This window comes from Phocoena sinus, chromosome 9 (assembly GCF_008692025.1).
Source record: "Phocoena sinus isolate mPhoSin1 chromosome 9, mPhoSin1.pri, whole genome shotgun sequence".
Lineage (NCBI taxonomy): Eukaryota > Metazoa > Chordata > Mammalia > Artiodactyla > Phocoenidae > Phocoena > Phocoena sinus.
Window position 1 is genome coordinate 102,350,526 of NC_045771.1, and position 21,772 is coordinate 102,372,297.

Here is a 21,772-nt window from a genome sequence, read left to right on the forward strand (position 1 = left end):
CAGTCACTCCTCTGCACAAAGCAGGCATGGCCTCGCCTAGTATCCGCTTAAAGTCCAAGAATCAGGTCCAGATGGGGGCAGCCAAGTGGCTCCGTTTGGGGAGCTGAAACTCACCAGGTCACAGCTGAAGCCACGAGCTGACACAGAGCCACTGACCACTGATCCTGAATCGGAGAAAATGAGCGGATTTGCCCAGATTTCCACAGGTGCTTCCATGTACAAACCAGTTCTATAGCTACTTCCATTAAAACGTATTCTGATCAAATAATCTTGCAGAGGAAAGCTCACCTAGCCTCAAGTCTACAAGACAAAAGCAAGGAGAATACGACAGATTTTCTGCTGCCATCACGTCCCGGACCTTCACAAGGAGGGCCAGGGTGCGCGATGCCCCAGGGCACCACTAGGCCGTCTGCGACAGAAACTCCAGGTACTGCTCAGGGGCCTTGAAGTGGTCAGCCAGCCAGTTAAACGCGGGCCACACAGGGTCTCCCACAACAGCCGCATGGCCTTCAGGTAGTTCTTCTCGTCCAGCATGAAGCGGTGGTATATGCCGGCGAGGAGAGAGGTCATGTCTCCTTTCTCCCTGAAGATCCGGATCCACCTGTCCTCTTTATCCCTCACGTCGAGGTACCCACTGGCGTCCAGGATGCAGCGAATCTCGTCATCCAGGTGTAAATGCTCCTTGTAAAACATCTTAATCTTTTCTTCATAATTTGGTAGTTTGTCTTTGCATATGGTTATTATGTCCATCCAGGAGTAGTTTCTCTCTTTTCGGATCTTTTCTAAAATTCCGACAGGGCGCGCAGGCTGCGCGTGGTGGAGCCACCGTGAGTTGTCGGCTGACTCAACCAAGTACCAGGACTGCACTACGGTCGGGCCGGGGATGCCGCGCCTGACGCCGGACCTGCTCCGGCCGGTCTGACCCTGGGACCCGCGCAGGCCCCCCCGACCCAACGTACTATTTCAATATTATGTGAACAATAGCTAATAATAGTAAGTCTAAGTATTTACTGATTATTATGTGTGAAGTACTGTGTCAAGCATGCGTTGCACCTTAGGAGATCAGTAGACTATTTCCTCAATTTTGTATTTTAATCATTTAAGTAACTTTTCTAAGGTAAGAGGATAATTTTGGGGGGATAGCATGGACTTGAGTTCCGGGTCTGTCGAGACGTGGAGCGCCTCTGTGCCCTGCCTCTCACAGGGCATTTGACACAGGTGTTTGAGACATGGCATCTTCACCTCCTTCCTGCCCTTCAAGATACTTTGACTTAACTCTGAAATACATCAAATCAGAAGAACATTATGCTACTTTTTTCACAGTATTATCTGAACAGAAAAATGAGATATTATGTCCAAGTCTGTAAAGGTGTCTGATTTTGTTTTTAAATTTTCTCTTAAGGAAAGTATTGTTTTTGTTGTCTATTACCCATATACATGGATCCAATAACACTATCCTTTCAGAAGATACTTATATTTCCTGATAAGGTAATGTTCTTCCCTATGATTCAAAAAACGCTGAATAATATTGATGGTTATCTCTAATATTACCTATTAATCCTAAGTAAGGTAAACTTATACATTGACAAAAGCCATAGACTTCACATCAAGCATACAGAACTGAGAAATACTGTCTTTGAATTGAAAACATGGTTCTCTCTTTAGCTCTGTGTGCATGCATGCGTGTGTGTGTAAATTTAACGAACCGAAAAAACGCTCCCATCCTAGGCATGCTCCCCTAACCTTTTATAGGTGCTGTGTTGGTGTCTTTTATTATTAATTTAACATAATGGGTTATCTTCCTTATGAGCACAGGCTTTAAAGCACTGCACTGAACCTTGACATGTTGGCACTGACACATGACTTGTGCCTCAAAATGTCCAGTAACAGAGAAATGCACCCAAATATCTCAAGGACATCACATAAAGAAGGTTAAGTGATTCTTTTTGGTTAGTTTTGGAAGAGAAGAATGTAATGAACAAAGACATTCAAAACATTAAAGAGTCAAGGAATTTCTAGTACAAGGTGCTAGAGGAACTAAGCCATGCAACATGACACTGTGCTTTAGAACATAAAGCCCAGCACCCAGTCAGGCAGGTGGGGAAAATTTGGTTGGGGCCCTCCAGAAAATTTAGAGGTTGTCCCTGTCCCACGAATAAACAGCTTCACTTTTTTACATTCCTGGAGAATAGCCATGGGTTTCTAGCAAAGTTTGGCAGCTAAGAACAGTACAAAAAGATTCATTTTCACAAGTCCACTTGGATTTTTTTCAGCATCAGTGATTTCTGCAATCCTGTGGAATCCTAATGCTGATTCCGACAGCAGTTATGCAGGTATCTAGGATGAATTTCCTCCAAGGGAGGGAGTTACTGAGTGATATGAGATACACGTCACTTTTCCTTAATTTGTCATATACATGCATATACTAATCCTTTAGTGAATGCATTTTCAGTGTTAATAATAAAGGGAATACAAAAATGAGGTTGATAGGATGGAATTTTTAAAGTGTGCTGTTTTGTGAAAAGGAAGTGCATTCAAACAGGGGACTGCTATTTTATACTCCCTTTGGTTCATAATGGTCACTCACTGACTTATCTCTTCCCAGGTTTCTTCTAATATCAAACTGAAGCCACAGGACACCACTTCACTGGCCAATGAGAATTCTCTCATATTAGTTGTGTGTGCTTAGATGTGTATAATTACCTACTTCTTATCATAATAATATCAATTTGGGAAATTTTATGGGAAACTTTACTAAGAAAATAAAGAACGACTTTGATACTCAAACTTCCTGGTCTAAGGGTGTATCCTAAGTAATCAGATAAATGCACAAATATGTGTTTGGGATGTCTAACACAAGAATGGTAAATGGATAAAATGAAATGCTAAATAGGCATAAAATACAATTGTATGCAGCAATACTTACAGGAAATGAATCAACAATGTACTGAAAGGTAAGAAAGGTAGTCTATAAATTATTATGTATTGAGTCTCTATAATTGTTAAAATTATATATGTATATACATATATAGTGATAGAGATTGAAAAAAAAATACTCACCAAAATGTTAAGAGTTGGTAATAGAATTATGGATGATTTTTAAAAGTTCTCCATTACACTTTTAATGTACTATTAGAATTATAATAAGAATACATTAGCTTTGTAATCAGAAAATTAGAACTATTTTCATTTTCCAAAGCCAAAAAATAAAGAAAATAAAAGTAAAGAAAATAGGTATAAAAAGATAACCACTGAGTAAAAATTATGATCTTTAGAGTCAAAGACATCAAAATCTCTTCTCAAGTTGAACTAATACCCACAGATATTGATGTCATTTCCACGGTGTTTCTGGTACTATATAAAGTACTTGTACAAGGATGAATTGAAATTGTGTATTGTAATGGGTTTTCTAACATGAACTTGGGAAACAGAGCATTGTTCCCTTATTTACCTGCCATGTGGGATCCTGATCTGTACTTTTAAGCCTGAAAACCTCTCACTATGGTGATGACCAGTCTCCTTACCTCCTCCCAAGTCCAGATGACAATTCTGGGTCTTCTGGCCTTTCCTGATTACCCCTGTTCCTATTATCTTTGGAGACAAACTTTCATAACCACCCTAAGCGGTCCACGCTTGAACTTGATGTCACATTTGACCATGACTTCCAATGTACCTAAGAACTCAGAGGGTCTTGAGCTTGCGCTCAAGTTCTTGTGAAACAAGAACTCAGACAAAGGTTTCCAAAAGGAATGGAGGTTTCCAGAGAATCAGGAACAAAAGTAAAAGTAAAATTCCAAAATGAGGATCAGTTATGCACATATTTAATCATAATTTTGGACCATTTTCCAGGGTCTGGAGAACAGATGCTAAGTGAAATTTGAAGGGAATTTTTTCTGATGATATTTGGATCCATTGGCTAATTATTAAAGAAATATTTTTAAAAAAACTCTAACTTTCTAGTTTGCCTCAGATCCCTACCTGCAGCTTCCAGGGAGAATCAACTGGTCCTCATGAAGTAATAAGTGTGAGAATAAGGAAAGGGTGGTATGATGATCTTAATTAACTGCCTTGATTGGGAGAGTCCCCCAGATAAGCTCAGAAACCCCTGGAAATGTTGAAGCAGGGCTGCAGAGCAGGGCAGGCACTTGTCAGTCAAATATTCAGCAGCCATCAGAGAGAAGCTGGTCCCCTTGGCCATGCATACAGGGCTAAAATACGCCTCCCATTTATTCTATTCTGGCTCAAATGGAGGATTGCAAAGTGAAAAGCCCTCCCAACATTAGATATTTAGAGGAAATATCAGTGTCACAGAGGATTGTCAAACTCATTACTTCATTTTAAATGATCAAAATTACTAATGACTAGAACTTTGATAATTCATTCTTTGTAGAGTTAAAAATAAAGAAAATATACAATATCAAAATTACAGAAGGAAGCTTTATTTTAAATCCCAATGCTTAATAAAATAATATTTTGTCTTTCCCTACCATTTTGATATGCTTATCTCAGTAGCCTAATAAAATGTCTTTGGAAGCTCTTTACCTGTGATGCATATTTATACTTCAATAATATCTTCACATTTCACATGTGCAAATTAGAACAGGTACAAGAATTGTTGATTAGAATGTCAAATGGGCTAGTGATAATATCCTATATGGTGCATTGTCTCTGTTAATACCTTAATTACTTATGCAAAATAAAGCTCTGAAATACACAAAGTAGCATAAGTGCTTCTTTAGCTTTAGTGTGTGTGAGAACCAACAAGGAAGCATGTTTTCTAGGCTGCACTCTGAGATGCTCAATTGGCAAATCTACATGAAGATCCTGCAATCTGCAACTGTAGCAGCACCTTTAGGTAATTCTAAGATGGGAATTCAGAAACCAAAGTTTGAGAAATGTTGTTATATAGATTGATATATGATTCCTTTCTTGAATGTATCCACAGAGAAACTTTTATTAAAATGACATGCAGGGCTTCCCTGGTGGCGCAGTGGTTGGGGGTCTGCCTGCCAATGCAGGGGACATGGGTTCGTGCCCCGGTCCGGGAGGATCCCACATGCCGTGGAGCGGCTGGTCCCGTGAGCCATGGCCGCTGAGCCTGTGCGTCCGGATTCTGTGCTCCACAACGGGAGAGGCCACAGCAGTGAGAGGCCCGCGTACCGCAAAAAAAAAAAAAAAAATTTAGGTACATATTATGAGCAAGGCATTGTGTGGGAATCTGGAAGAAATACAAGGAGAAAGTCTTAACTATCTAAATTACTCTGTGTAACTTATAAGTTAGTGCACACACTATAAGGTTTTATGAGTACAGTCAGTTATAGAATAAATGCCATGGAGATTTAGAGATTGGTTAATTCCACTTGATTAGGAAATAATGGCTCCCTGTAAGAAAGAACACCAGATGAGACCTTCATTCATGGAGGTTGGATTAAATTTTGTGGAAGAGATAAAGTAGGTGAAGAAGAATGCAGAGACTGAAATTTCAGGGCGGGTGTGGGAACTGGATGTAGTCAATTGTGTCAAAGTTATATTTAGAGAGTGGGTTTAACTGTGATTTGTAACAAGTGTCTAAAAGAACTTTAAATGCAATATTCAAGAATATAAAATTTATAGCTTAGAAAGTGCGAAAATATCAGATATTTCTTAGCAGGAAGGTGAAAGATTCCATGTTGTGAGATTTCTCATGTGAGAAGAAGATTTCTCACATGTGTGTAAGAGGGATTAGAAAATAGAAAGACGAGATCACAAGTGGAAAGGGGCTGGTGGCGGCAGTAAGTGTGGGGATAAAAAAGGGAAAATAAACATCGGTATTCAATTCTGAAGCAGAGTTGAGGCATGCTGTGACTGATTGAATGTGAAAAACATGCAAATTTGGCAATTAAGATATACTCTTAAGTTTCTATCTTAAGTTTTAGAAAAGATGTGTATGCCATTACTCTAAATAAGGGAGCATTAGGGGGATTTGGAGGCATGATGACAAACACAGTGGGGCATGCTGCCTTTTGACCTCATGCCTTTTGCACTATTGCAACTCTATCATGTGTAACTGAGCATCATTTCATTATTCAAGACCCAAGCTGAAGGATCCTCTCCTCTCTGGAACCTTTGTTATCCTTGCATATCTTGATTGAAAACCTGGATATCAGTGCACTTACAGAGCAGAAATAAACTTTATAATAAACTCTATGGAAGAGGATACCATGTAATGAATGCTGAGGATTTGTATACCTCAAAATCATCACATGAAATATTTTTCTCATCTTTGCAAAAACTAAAGAAATGAGAACTGTTAGGCATGGTTATTGTGTATATCTCTTATAAGTAGTTTCTCTAATTAGAAAAACACAAATTGCATATGTATACAGTTATAAAAACTTACTGTTAGTTTCCCATCTTCTGAAAAGTAAGAAGATGTCTATGAAGATTTTTTTTTTTTTCATTTTTAAGTTTCTTATATTGCTGTGACTTTGATGTCAATATCCAGTAAAGCACCTTCTGGTGCGTGTGATATGAAAATGTGATTGCTATTGAACATTAGACAAGGGATGCTGGTAATTTTATGACAATTACGTTTTAGCTTTCCATACAAAAACAATGGTAATCAAATCTCATGCTTGAGAACTTTAGCTGATTGTCACAGGGAGAAGCATCCTGCCACCAATGGTGTAATTATAGAGCAACATTAACGGGATATTTCACCTTCCTTTGAAGGGTAGGGTGAATCATTGTAACCGGTATAATGCAGCTATGGGCGGATAGGCTGATGTAGCTTATCAAATCTTGTACTCAGATGTGCTGGCATTATATTCCATTTAAATGTCATGTATTATAATTAAGTTACATTTCCATGTTTAAGAAAATGAGCTTGATACTCCCATCTGCTACAGAGTAGATGCATCTTCTGAGAATAGAATATAAATACTTTTGTGTGCCATTCACATTTCCTTGGAGTGAGACTTGCTGTCATGTACGTAGGATTCTAATCAAAATGTCTGCTTGTATTGCTTTTCCTCACCTCTCATGCCAATAGAATTCTTAAACCCAGCTCACTGGAGAAGAGAGACCTTTTCTGTTGTCCAATAAATGCTTCAGATCCTGCCGAGACACTGAACATGTGTGAAAGCTGTGTAGGAATCAACACCATACAACCCAGAGGTTACCACAGAATCTATTTTTATAATAGAACAAAAATAAAGCATGCAAGAAACCATTTGCCAAGGCTTGGCCTGCATCTTAAGTGTCCCCATGAGCCCATGTACACCCTTGTGACAGCAGGGCATGAAACTTGGCAGTGCACCTGAACAAAACAACTGGGATTCTTGTGTCAAATTTTAAAGGTGATTTCAGCCAGAGAAGATTTCAACTAGTGAGTAAAAGGAAGGTTGCACCATACATACACACATGTCTCAGACTTTAAGCAAAAAATTTTAAACAATAGATCTATATAGTGCAAAAACATGTCTAATCTTACCACACTTGTCTTTAAAATGTTAGAGGTAAAATGAAGGGCAAACACAGTGAAAACCTTATTTGGAATGATTCAATACCTAAACTAAAATACTGAGGCTCCTCTGCTGTTTCTTGCTTTTCTTCTATAGGTTAGATTTTCATGAACCCAGGTGATTCCAAGGTACACAGAAGTGAGGACCCATAAATTAGGATTAGTAGTCATTATAAATGGCAGCTCTTGCCCTATGCATCTTAGAAGGAAAGGAAGACCATATTCTATCAGTACACTTATATTCTTTGGCTAAACAGTGGAGAGTAATTATTAGGAAAAAGAAAGAAACTGGATACACCTGAGTGCTAACTTTAGCAAAGGAATTAAAAAACTCTCAAGAAAAATAATCCTAATAGCTAAGATTTAAGAATTTGCAATGTATCGTACAATTGACATCATTGTATTGACATTACAATACATTATCTCATGAAATGACCCTATGAATCCTATGAGATAATTATTATTTGTACCCATTCTATAGATATAGGAGCTGAGGCTCACAGAGGGATTAGTAATGTGATGAAGTTCATTCAGCTTATGTGGACAGGACTCAACCACAAGCCTGTCTCACTCACTGGTATAATGCAAAGTTAGTAACAACTCTCTCAAAAAATATCTTTTTTATAGGCTTTTGCCAATTTCTATGGTGTAAACACTCTTACCATGACCAATGAAAATAAGGAAGAATTGCACAAAATCAGCTCTCCCAAACTTTGAGTCAGTCCTTACACCATTGAACCCTGACTCCAAAATCCCTAATCTCCACCATTAGGTTATAGCATGAGTCATAAAAGAAACACGACAAAAGACAGAAACAGCGAAAGAAAAAAAGGGTAAACTCTTAGGTGGACTTCTGGCCATGTTTCTCCTCACACTAACCATTTGGGTTACAATCCTTAAGAATTAATATATATTGTAGAAAAATATGTCCATTTATTAAAGATAAACACATATAGGAGATAAAAAAGTGGGTCAGTGAAAAAGAAAGGAATAAAACTTGAGAAAGCCTTCCTAGAAAATTATCTATGATCGGGTTAGAAATGTTTGAGCATCGGGGATGTAAAGGTGATATTTAACTGATGCCACTATTTATTGTAGGCCCTTTATATTGATTAGATAATATTTAAGGTATATATTATGATACCGAACTTTATAGAGAAACAAAATGAGGCTTAAGGTTATAGACTTAGGAAAGTAGCAGAGACTGTCTCAGATTTGCCTTAATCCTCAACAGTGTGCATTGTAAACCTAACAAAACCCAAAGAATCTGTCCAGTTTGTGTTGTGTTGCGTCCACACTCTACATTCGCCCACATCTACTTCTTTCCGGTTGCTAGTTTACATTTTTTACCTCTTGATGCAACTTGGTCCCAAGGTTTATGTAAGGTTATCTCCATTCCTTTTCAGAGAAACCTTGTGTTATAGCATTCTTCTATTTTCCAATTAATAAAATGAGTAAAAAGTACATGGAAAATGTACAACTATATTCATTAAGGTGGATGATTTTCTCCACTCTGGTCTTCATTCCATCAGTCTTCAAAGTAATAGAATTTAATCTTTCCAATTACAAATTCCTTTCTATTTGTACAGCATCATAGTCTATTGTAACATCTGTAACAACATGCTCTCATTTATCTGATGAGATTTTGGTCTCCTGTGCTGTTAGCCTGACCTCATTACTCTTCCTCTCCATCCCTATCCCCCATCTTAGAGTCTGTAAATATATATACAGAATGTGCTAAACAAATGTCACCTGGTCAATATGAGACTAATGATTAAACATTGAAGAGAGGACGGCAAAACTATTAAAATGCAGTGTATTTTAATGGAATCATAGAACATGCTCTGTCAAGGCAAATGGAGAAAGCCTGTTTTAAACTTTTCATTGAATATTGAGGAAATGGAGAACAGGGAAGGTTTTCTTGCTACAAATTAATTTTAAGAATATATTGCAAAGGATTAAAGATTTCAAGAGGGAACTTTTAAAAGAGAACACAAATACATATAATTAAGAAAACACATTTTTCTGAGATTATATGTATTTGGGAACAAAATGAGATAATGATCTATATGTGAAATGTATTGAGACTTTATTATTTGCCAGACACAGGATGGGTCCTTTAAAGGAAGTGCTACTATTTTAGAGTACGTCTGCTGGCAACACATTCTCTTAGTTTTCCTTCATTTGAGAATATCTTGATTTCCTTTTCACTCCTGAAACACATGAAGTATTATTTTACCTTCACAACATGGTGGATACGGTTATTATCCCTTCCTTTAAAATGCAGACACTGAAGCTTAGAGAGATTGACTAAACCCCCAGTGATTAACCAGATCATAACTGGCAAAGCAGGTATATAAATCCTCATCTGACCTCCAATCCCTGATTTTGAGCACTTGTTAAAGTTGCTACATTTTGTTTGTTTTAACTACATTTGTCTGAATTCCAGCATCAGTTAAGTTCTTTCTAGATGATTCTGGGTGGCTCCAGGAATATGCCTACCTGGAGCTTTGGTCTTGACCCTGTTCCCTATCCCCAGATTCTCTGATAACATCTCTTGCTAAAGTGAGTGCTAATGTCAGAAGTGTTAAGTGTGTCATCCGTGCCCACAGATGGGTCCTCACCAACACAGACTCTGTTAGAACCCTACGCAGGTAGCCAATCCTCATGGTCTAGAGGCAGCCGATGCCCCGTACTCTTCTAAGGGTGATGAGAAGTTTGCCTCCAAGCTTTGCCCAGCAGTCTTCCCGGGAAGAAGCCAATCTCCCTACTGCAGCCTTGGGGTACAGAGTCAGTTTATTACAGTGTTCTTGTAGTCAAGGACTCAGGAGCCCCTGGACCTACTCTGCTGGTACACATACCTGCGTTCCAAACCCAGGCAGCTCCCTTCGGAGGCCTTCTTATTGGGGGCTCAGCTGGGACAATTTGCTTCATCCTGACTTAGCACTTTTCCACCCCTGGGTCTTCTTCTCTCCTTCTTCTTGGCCCCCCACCCATAAAAAGGCCTTTTGTTGGGGTCTCCCTCTGCAGTGAGATAATCCCCGACTACATCATGTGTCACCCATCAGGTGCTGTCCACGGAGAGCAGTGGGACACCGGAGAGCAGCACTTCCCCTCTGGCCTCTCCCTGCACCACACTGTCTGCAGTACGGGATGGGGGCTTGACTGATGCTCTCAGTTTAGCTTGTACTAATTGACACCTGAGGCTCTACAGGTGACACCACCGTTGCCCACACCTGCTATCTATGCCTAGGATTTGCCACCTGTGTCTTCAACGCTTTTGACATGAGTGCTTTTGAAAGCTTTTTCTTCTCCATATCCTACGACAGTTCAGGGAAAATCTCTTTCTATTTTACTGACTGTTTTATTGGTCACCTTCCTCACCCTGAGACTCTCAGGACCGGCGGCTGGAGCAGAGGCCAATCTGTTTGGCAGATCCAGTTTTGTGTTTGAACCACCCCTTTGCTCTGGCCCTCTTTTTCTTGAATTTATGTGTGCTTTTAGCATTTTCCTCCCTTTGGAAGTGCTGTGGCCAAGAGTTTTCATAGGAAAGATGTATTCAGGATCGTCTGCTTCATTTGGATTCAACAGTTCTCCTGTTGGGTTCATCCTAGATCCAGGGGAAAATTAGCTCTGTGCAAAACCCGGATCCTTACTACATTAATTAATCAAATTAGTATGTTCTTATATAGCTTTGCCATTTGTTTATAAAGCTCTTTTCTACCGTTTTCTCGTTCAGCTTTTAAAACAACTCTGCAAGGGAGGTAGGAAAATATAATTTTCTATAAAATTGCAGAAGGTAGGACCAGGCTCAGTGCTGTTAGCACATTGCTTATAGCCTCACAGTTTGTGAATAACGAGCCATGGGTTTGAATTCGGTTCTGTTGAATAAAAGCCCATTTTTATTCCATTTCAACCATGCCATGCTGTTTTCAAAATGCATAGTTCCCCAACCTGAAATGAGCAGCAGAGCTAATTTTTTTAAAATGATAGATTTGAGAAGTATGAGGTAGCAGGAAAGGACTGTGTAAAATAGTATTTTCTAGCTAATCTTTAGAGACCCTGTGCAGAACACTAGGGAGACTTACACAGCAAGTGGAAGATATGATTTCATTTTCAAATGGTAAAAGAAATGCCGAAAAGTAAAACACGGAGTGAACTCCAGCTATTGGAACATACAATTGCACCCGTGTTAATGCTCATTGACTGATGGACACTTTGAGGAATTGGATTGTAGGTAACAAGTGCAGCTCAACGTGCACATTGAGATCAAAAGGAATAATTTTGATTTTCCAACTCTTTCTTGTTCCCACAGCTCATGTCCTAGGAAGAAGAGTAAATTGGTAGACGTTGAGAGTGTCTGAGGACACCTCTTCCAAGCTAAGTTCTAGCAACTCCCTCTGTCATTTCTTGGTTAACCTAGAATACCAATACATTATTCTCAGTAATACACATTAAATCAAGTCACTCTTTTGTTCCTTATGAATATAGTAAAAATGCAAAAGGGACATTGTGAAATAAAATCACGTGAAATTAACCTTAGCTTTAAATTGTCTACATTTTACCTTGCAATCACATTTTAAAAATATGTCCAATGAAACACATTATCAAAAATGGTGAACTACTTGGGGGTCCTTAAGGGTAGATGTTTTGTAAAGTTTCCTTAACAAAGCACCTATTTTAAACATTAATTGTCCTTCTTTCTGGCAGATTAAATGATGTATTAGACCACTGAAGGCTATAAAAAATTGTCAGAGATATCAACTCATAAAACTAACTAGAATAAATGTTTTCTAGCATCTGTTCATTTTTCTCCCTACTCCTCCCATACCAAGCTTAGACATATGAGCCATCTAAACTCTTTTATTGTATAAAAAATACAAGTTTTAAGGAGGAAGAAGCATCTGTTGCTATTATTCTGTGACTGTGTTAAACAGATTTAACTAAATAAACTATCTCTAGTTTTCAGGGAGCCAACTTATTAAATAGTTCTCAGTAACAACAGGCTGGATTATTTAAACCGTAAGGTAGATAGCTAGTGGGAAGCAGCCGCATAGCACAGGGAGATCAGCTCGGTGCTTTGTGAACGCCTGGAGGAGTGGGATAGGGAGGGTGGGAGGGAGGGAGACTCAAGAAGGAAGAGATATGGGAACATATGTATATGTATAACTGATTCACTTTGTTATAAAACGGAAACTAACACACCATTGTAAAGCAATTATACTCCAATAAAGATGTAAAAAAAATAAATAAACACTGTATATACTGCTATTCCCATCATGCCAGACACCAGACATTTTTTCCCCAACTTTTTAGTTTGGTATACTGCAGACCTGAAAAACAAGATTTTAGCTTTAATACAAAATGATAGAATCTGAACAGGGAAACAAAATGATGAATACATAATTTGTTTTATCAATTCATGCTTTGAATGTCTTTTATGTCCCCCAAATTTACTTGCCCAAGTTTATAATTTCTCTAAGTTTAAATACTCAGAAAAGTCAACAAAAATATTACAATGAGCTCATACTTACCCTTCAAACATACACTAATTATTTTTTTCTCTTTCTCTTAGATATTGAAAGACTTTATTTTCTGCATACTTTAGGCTTTATATTTTAAGAATAAGTATACCCTCCTACATAACCATGTAAGATTCATAGGGAGTGGCAAAAACCTATCGTCTCATGAACCCTTCGCCCAACTTCTCCCCAATGGTGACATCTTGTATAACTGAAGTTGAATATTAAAGCCAGGAAATGGACAATACTGTTATGACACTGGTATAATACTATTAATGAGCTTACAGACCTCATTCACTTTTCCCCAGATTTTACATGCAAACATTTCTGCACATGTGTGTAGTTCTATGCATTTGCTTCCATGTATAGATTTATGTAAACACCACAAACATCAAGTCACATATCTGTCCCATCCCCACAGTAGAATTCCCTCATATTATGACAGCTCTGTACCCTGGCAAGCAATAGTAGTTCTTCATCTCTATGGTTTTGCTCACTTAAAAAAAAATGTTATATGAATGTTATATGAAAAAAAAAATGTTCCATGTCACACTGCATGGAAATTTTTGAGATTGGCCTTTTTTTTTTAACTAAGCATAATGCCCGTCCAAGTTATTGCATGGATTAATAGTTTACTTCATTTTATTGCTAAGTATTATTTCATTCTATGACTTTTTTAATATTTGGATTGTGTCCACTTTGAGGCAATTACAGCAAAATCTGCTATGAACATTCATGTACTGGTTTTGGTGTGAATATAAGTTTTCATTTCTTCAGGATAAATACCAAAGAATTTGATTGCTGTTTATATAGTAAGTACAGGTTTAGTTTTATTTTAAAGAAAAAGGAAAGCCTCCCAAACTATTTTCCAATGTCACTTTTACATTCCCACCAGCAGTGTATAAGATATTTAGTTTCTCCACATACTTGCCAGCATTTATTATAATTTTTAAAAAACATTCTAATGTAGTGATATTTCATTGTGGTTTTAAGCTCGATTCCCCTAATAGCAATGTGCTTATTTGCTATCTGTATACTCTCTCAAATGAGGCGCCTGTTCATATCCTTTGTCCATTTTCTAAATGAGTCATTGCTCATTTTTTAACTGTTGGTGCTGAGAGTATCTATGAATCTAAGATTTGCCCTTTGTCAGATAAATGATTTGAAAATGTTTTCTAGTCTGTAGTTTGTCTTTTTATCCTGTTAACCATATATTTTTCTTAGACCAAAATTATTAATCATTATGCTTTATCAATTTTTTTTTTAGTGATTATGCTGTTGGTGTTATGTCTAAGAAGTTTTCATCTCTCACTTTAGGTTCTAAAATTTTCTTCTCTATTATTTCTAAAAGTTTTACAGTATGATCCATGTTGAATTACTTTTTGTATGAGTGATTTTTTTTTTTTTTTTTTTTTTTTTTTTTGCCTATAGATGCCCAATTGTTCCAGCACCATTTATTGAAAAGATTATACTTCCTCTGAGTTGCATTTGTATCTTTGTCAAAAATCAGTTGGGCAGGCTTCCCTGGTGGCGCAGTGGTTGAGAGTCCGCCTGCTGATGCAGGGAACACGGGTTTGTGCCCCGGTCCAGGAAGATCCCACATGCCGCGGAGCGGCTGGGCCCGTGAGCCATGGCCACTGAGCCTGTGTGTCTGGAGCCTGTGCTCCGCAACGGGAGAGGCCACAGCAGTGAGAGGCCCGCGTATCAGCTGGGCATATTTATATGGTTCTATCTCTGGCTTTCTCTTTCATTGACCTATGTATCTATTCATTCATCAGTACCATACAGTGTTGATTACTGTAACTATGATAAGTCTTAATACCAGTTGAATGATTTTTCCCTATTTATTCCTTTTTCCAAAATTATTTAGCTATTTAATTCCTTTGCTTGTCCATATACTTTTAGAGAAGCATGTCTATATCTGAAAAAAAAAACCTTTCAAGGATTTTTAAAAATCTATGTAAATTTTAGATTAATTTTGGGAGAATTAACTGTATTATCATGTTGATTTTTCAAACCATGATTCTCTAACCCATTTATATAGTTATATAAGCTCTTTCATGTGTGTTTTATAGCATAAAAGTCTTGTACAATTTTAGTTAGATTTATACATAAGTTTTTATTGGGGGAACTATTTTAAATGATACTGTATTTTTAATTTCAGTTTCCACATGTTCACTGTTAATATAGAGAAATAGAAATGATTTTGTGCACTGTTTCATGTGTTGGTTTGTTACCTCGTTGAATTCATTTATTATAAATTTTCTTTCATTTTTTGGAAGATTTCTTGAGACCTTATACATACACAAATATGTCATCTGTTCACAGGGACAGTTTGTTTCTTCCTTTTCAATCTGCGGGCAATTTATTTCTTTTTCTTGCCCTATTGCCTTGACTATTACTTGCAGTATTATGTTGAGTAGGAGTGGTAACAACATACATTCTTGCTTTGTCTTGCCATCAGTGAATGGGGAGATGCATTTATTCTTCCATCACTCTGAATTATGTTAGCTGTATATTTGTGCAGATGTTTTTTATTAAGGTGAGGGAATCATCCTCTATTTCCAGTTTGCTGACAGTTTTTAACATGAATCAGTATCGAAATGATGGGTTTTATGATCTGATCATGTGTTTTTCTGCTTTAGCCTATGAGTATGGAGGATCATATTGACTGACTTTCAAATACTTGAAAGGCTTGAATACCTGGGAGACAACCCCACTGATTGTGGTTTATAACTATTTTTTGAACTGATGAGTTTTATCTGTTAATTATTTGTTGAGAATTTGTGTGTCTAGGTTTTTGAGAGTTATTGGTTTGTAATTTTCTTCTGTGTATGTATGCAGTCTTTGTCTGGTTATGGTAGCTTCATAAAATTATTGGGAAATTAATATTTCCTCATATTTTCTGGAAGAGACTGTGTGGAATTGACATTAATTATTCTTTTAAGTTTTTGGTTGGATTGAATTTCTTTAATAGTTATAGAGCTGTTTACATTACCTACTACATATTTAGTGAAATTTGGTATATATCAGGCATTGGTTCATTTCATTCTACCTGTCACATATATGCATATAGAGCTGTTTATAATATTCTAGTACTATCATTTGAATAACTAAAGGACATGTTGTAATATTTCCTATTTCATTTCTGATATTGATAAATTGTGTCATTTCTCTTTTAATCCTTGTCAGTCTTGGTAGAACTTTATCAATTGTAACTGAGCATTTCAAAGCATCACTTTGTTATTATCTTTTCTATTATTTTCTGTTTTCAGTTTAACTTATTTCTTCTCTTATTTTATTATTCCCTTTCTTCTGTTTGCTTTGAGTTTATTTTGCTCTTCTTTTTCTATTTCCTTCAGGTAGACACTTACACAATTGATATGAGACTTTGCCCCTTTATCTGGTATAAGCATTTAGTGTACAAACTTCTCTCTTTTTCCCTTTTTTTAACGGCATCCCACAAATTTTGTGTTTTATTTTTATTCATTACTATGCATTTTTCCTTTATTTAAATTATTTTTTTGACTTATCGTTAACTTTAAGATTCTTTATATATTCTCAATACAAATCTAGATGCAGAGATAAAAAACACTACATATACTGTAACATCTCTTACAACTGCAAATATTCTAATCCCTGTAATAAATCCTTAAATCTAAATCACTCATAGTGGCTCTTCTCTGATGAAACTGTTAATGATATGTCATATTTTCTTCAGACACCATTCAAGTTTTGCTAGTTTTCCAAATAGTACTCTTTAAAAACAAAAACAGAAACAAAAAAACACACTCCAGAATCACATATAGTTTTTGAATTATCCTGAAAATGTATTCTCCACACAGGTTGGAATAGTTCTATGATGTTTCCACAAATTTCAAAGCTGTGTTAGTTTGTATGCTGTGTAACAAATTACCGCAATGCTCAAATTACCATAATGCTCACTCATCATGACATGACAGTTTCCATTGGTCTGGCATGGAGTAACTAGGTTCTCTGCTCAGGGTCTAGCAAGCTCGATTCTCAGTGTTGTGTGGGCCATGCTCTCACAGGACCCTGGGATCTTATCCTAGGCCTATTCTTGGTAGAATTTAGCTCCTTGTCCTGTTTATAGGATAGAGGTCCCTGCTTTCATGCTGCCTGTTGACCCAGGGCTGCTCTCAGCTCCTAGAAATCATACAGGTCCTAGTCACATGGTCTTCTGTGACCATGTGACACATGGCCACTTCTTTAAAGTTAGCAGGGGAATTTATTTTTTAAAGTCTTTCACATATTTAGGTCAGACCCACTCAGGATTCTCCCTCTTTTGATGAACCCAAGTCCACCTAGTAGGAACCCAATACATCTGTAAAATCTCTTTATGTTTGTCATATTCTCTTTGCTAAAGACCAATCACAGGTTCTGTCTGCACTCAAGAGCAGGGGATTATATTAGGCTGTGGCTCACAGGGAGCCCCCTTAGGGTATATCTGTCATGATAACCCTGAGTCTTCTTAAGATTTCAGGCCTGCTACCCTTCTATTTACCTCTTTCCTCTCACATTTTACTATAAGCAGTAAGAAGAAAGAAAGCCACTTCTTCACAATTTGCTTACAAACCTCCTAAACTAAATACCTAGTTTCATCACTCACAGCTTCTACCTTTCAAAGAAAAAGGCTAGAACACAGTTCAGGCAAGTTTGTTGACACTTTATTACAAGAATCATCCTTTCTCTATTGTCCAATAACATGTTCTTCATTTCTGAGGGCTCACAAAAAAGCATCTTTAATATTCATATTTTATCAGTGTTCTACTTAAGATTATTTATTTCATCTCAAGAAAACAGAGCTTTCTCTCCAACTCTCCTTTTTTTTTCTGAGCCTTCAACAGAATTGCCTTTAATGTCCATATTTCTACCAACTGTCCATTCGAGATAACTAGGCTCTTTCCAGCATGTACCTTGAAACGCCTTCATCCTCCACTGTTACACAGTTCCAAAGATACTTCAACATTTCTGGGTGCATGGTGCAGTCACATCGGGAGGAAGTAGAGACTGGAGCTTCACCATGTGAATTTTGGGGGGACATGATTCAGCCCATTGCCATCACGTTTAAAACACTTAAACATTTAAAAAAAAATAAATGGAGAAGATAAGTTTGGTTTTTGTTTTGATTTTCTCTGAAGAGACCTAGCCTTGCCTACAGAGAGTCATTCAATTACAAGAGGGCAATCTAAACAAGCACACTAACCTGAAAGTGAAGGTTCAGGAAGAAGATGTGGTTATCAATAAATGAAACAAATATATAATATATTCTAATTTAGTACAGTAAATCCTTTTTTTTTAATTTTATATTGGAGTAGAGTTGATTAACAATGTTGTGTTTGTTTTAGGTATACAGCAAAGTGATTCAGTTATACATATACATGCATCTATTCTGTTTCAAATTATTTTCCCATTTAGGTTATATATTTAAAATAACCAACAGAACCTACTATATAACACAAGGAACTCTGCTCAATATTCTGTAGTAACCTAAATGGGAAAAGGATAGTAAATTCTGATGTGATTACTTAAAGAAGATAACCATCTCTCTGGCATGTAGATAAAAGTATGTGCCCTCACACATGCAGAATACAAACACACATGCACAACAGCTAATGATCCAGATCTGTAATCTAAGCAGCCTGGGTGCTTAGAATGGAGGACAGGAATGTGGATGGGAACCTTTTACTTGCGCATTGTTTTATTTTTTCATGTATGTATTATTTATATTATTAAAAACTGGTTTATGTTTTAAAATTTTCGATCATGTATCATCTTCAGAGCACATATATTTTTATTTTTAAATAAACAATATTTCTTATGAATAATTAATATTAAATGATTTATAAGCAGTTATTACCAACTATTTTATTTAGTTGTTTCAATATTTGTTTCCATTTTTTAGAAAGTATAATTACATGGCACAATCATGTGATGGTTCCTTCGCTGGTTATTCATGGGGTAGTACTCAACAGTTTTCAACCTGTTCATTCACAATTATGATCCACACATGATGTTATTAGGTTCCTGAGGCTGCTGTAACAAATGACCTCAGACTCAGTGACTTAGAACAACAAAAAAGTGTTTTCTTAAAGTTCCAGAGGCCAGAAGTCTAAACTCAGTTTCAATGGGTGGAGTCAAAGTCTGGCAGGGCCTTGCTCCCTCCATAGGTTCTGGGGGAAAATTCAGCTGCCCAAGGAGGTCAACAGGACTCTCTTGGCTAGAGGTTAAATCACTCCAATTTCTGCCTCAGTGGATACACTGCCTTTTCCTCCTCTTTATGTGTCAAATCTCCCTTTGCCTCTCCTATAAGAACTCTGTGATGGGGTTTGAAGCCCACCTAGGTAATCTGAAATAGTCTCCCCATCTCAAAATCCTTAATGTAATTGCATTTGCAAAGACTCTAGTTCCTCCTAAGCTAACGTGTACAAGTTGGAGGGATTATAACCTAATGTCTTCAGGTGGTTATTATTCAGCCTACTACAGTGGCTGACTGAGTAACCAGAAGAAAGCCAACCTTGACAGTAAGAGGCAAATACTCTGTCAAGAACTCAGTCACACAACTATCTAATAACATACATGATTATGACTGGAGCGAATTCCCCAAACAAAAATTTTCGCTTTGGCAGAGAGGACTATAGAGAACTCACATCTAACTGTAACTTAAAAGCAATAATTTTGTTGTTCTTAAATATTACCTACATGATTATCCTTGTTTTCAGTATTTGGGGGAAAAATAGTTCTTCAATAAAAGCTAAAATTCTGAATAGTACTATCAATTATTAACCAAACATTTTATAATATTTTATATAATTAAATTAAGTACTTCAATTTAATATAAATCTTATCTATACAGCATAAAAAAGAAAATTGAAATTTTCATGAAATTTTTTTTCCTTAATTTTTCTTGACCCCAGAAAAATTCAAGAATTTCCACACCATTATATAATTTCCAGCCAAAAGTACTTAATACATATTGTTACTGATAACTAGTTTGGCAAATTTTATTTTCAGGGAAGAGTTTATGATCAAAAAAGAATATCAATTATTTTATAGTTTCCAGAAAAAGAATAAATGGTAATACAAAGAGTATACTTACTCATAATTTTTGACCTACTTATCTTAGATCAGAGACCTGTCTTTACATTTTTACTTATAAATTTATACATTTTAGTGGCCAACATTTAATCAGTACATTGGAAGCAAACTCCAAGAACTAATGTTAGGGTAATTAGAAATGATGTGTGCTATAACATTCTGAGGTCCCCAGGTTTGAACTCATAATGGATCAATGATTGTTACCAAGCATTACCAAGATGGAGCTAACAATAGCACTTTTAAAAGCAGATAATAGATGCTGAAGCTGAAACTAAATTATAAACCTTTCTTTGGAAACTCTCTGTGGGACATTAATACTGAGCCGTTGTACAATAACCCAGTGAGCAAAAGAACAGCAAACAATACGTTTGTGTAGTTGCTAAGGGGCCCCCCTATTCCATATCCATATATATAAGTTCTTCCAAGGGCCAGACCCTCGTAGAAAAATTATTGCATTTTTCTTCTCAGGTAACTCTAAATAAAAAGTAATTAACCTCATAAATAAAAGCCATGTACAGAAGAGAAATGTCTTCATATATAAAGTAACAGGAAAGGCAAAAATATCTTGTCAATTAATATAGATCAATACTGTCTTAAAATATCTACTAGGATTCAGATGTTTGCATGGTAATATTAATAACTTCAACCATCTTTCTTACTAGACAGCAAATAACAATTTCATTTCTCATTTTAATATTTGATTGTTATCTATCAGAAATATAAGATAATTTTTTATTTCCCCCCCTTCTATCCTTTCCCTGTGGCCTGGCATGTAAACACTGGATAAATTCATGTAGATGCCCAGTCTAAACAGGCATTGAAACCGAACCCTCAAGAGTGAGGTTTTTCACTTTCACTCCTTTTCCTGCTTATGTGTCCAAGGATTTGCTTGTTATTAGTTTTTGTGCATGGCAGCTTCATGAGAGAAAAGACTTTTCTGTGGATGCTAGACAATGACTACAAGTTTGGGGACTGGAAAGCCTCCTGGTGATGCTGCCAGCAGGTGATTATGTTGTTACGGAGGAGAAGACAGAGCACACAGTTGGGTGAGAGAGGCTGAGAAAAGACAACCACACAGGTTGTGCTGTGTGAATGAAAGCAGCCAATCACATGCAGCTGAAGTCAGGGATGTTATTTACAAATGGTATTCATTAACTTGAGGGTCTGAATTCATCCAAAATTTCAGGAAGTGCTTCATTCTTGGAGGAAAAATAGGTGTGAATGGGCTGGATTTTCATGTCCTGCATGGTTGTAATCTGCTTTTTTTTCCTCCTTCTCCTTCCTATTCTCCTCTTCCTCCTCCTCCTCCTCCTCCTCCTCCTCCTCCTCCTCCTCCTCCTCCTCCTCCTCCTCCTTCTTCTTCTTCTTCTTCTTCTTCTTCTTCTTCTTCTTCTTCTTCTTCTTCTTCTTCTTCTTCTTCTTCTTCTTCTTCTTCTTCTTCTTCTTCTTCTTCTCCTTCTTCTTCTCCTTCTTCTCCTTCCCCTTCTCCTTCTTTTTCTTCTTCTCTTCTTTTCCAAAGGATTGAGTTGAGCTAAAAATAATAGTTGTTGAACATAAGAGCCATAATTCCTTTTTGAGCCACAGCTATTTGAAGATAACAGCACATACCTATGGCAGTGGTTGCCTAACT

General features: G+C 36.9%; 1 protein-coding gene across 1 annotated transcript; it reads right to left on the minus strand.

The window, feature by feature from the left end:
* Window positions 1-400: 400 nt before the first annotated feature.
* Window positions 401-18,025, minus strand: LOC116759180 (1,2-dihydroxy-3-keto-5-methylthiopentene dioxygenase-like). Its single transcript, XM_032642589.1, is given in 4 exon segments — window positions 401-495; window positions 498-958; window positions 1,203-1,277; window positions 17,961-18,025. Coding segments are annotated over 4 exon segments (696 nt in total).
* Between the last annotated feature and the right edge of the window lie 3,747 nt (window positions 18,026-21,772).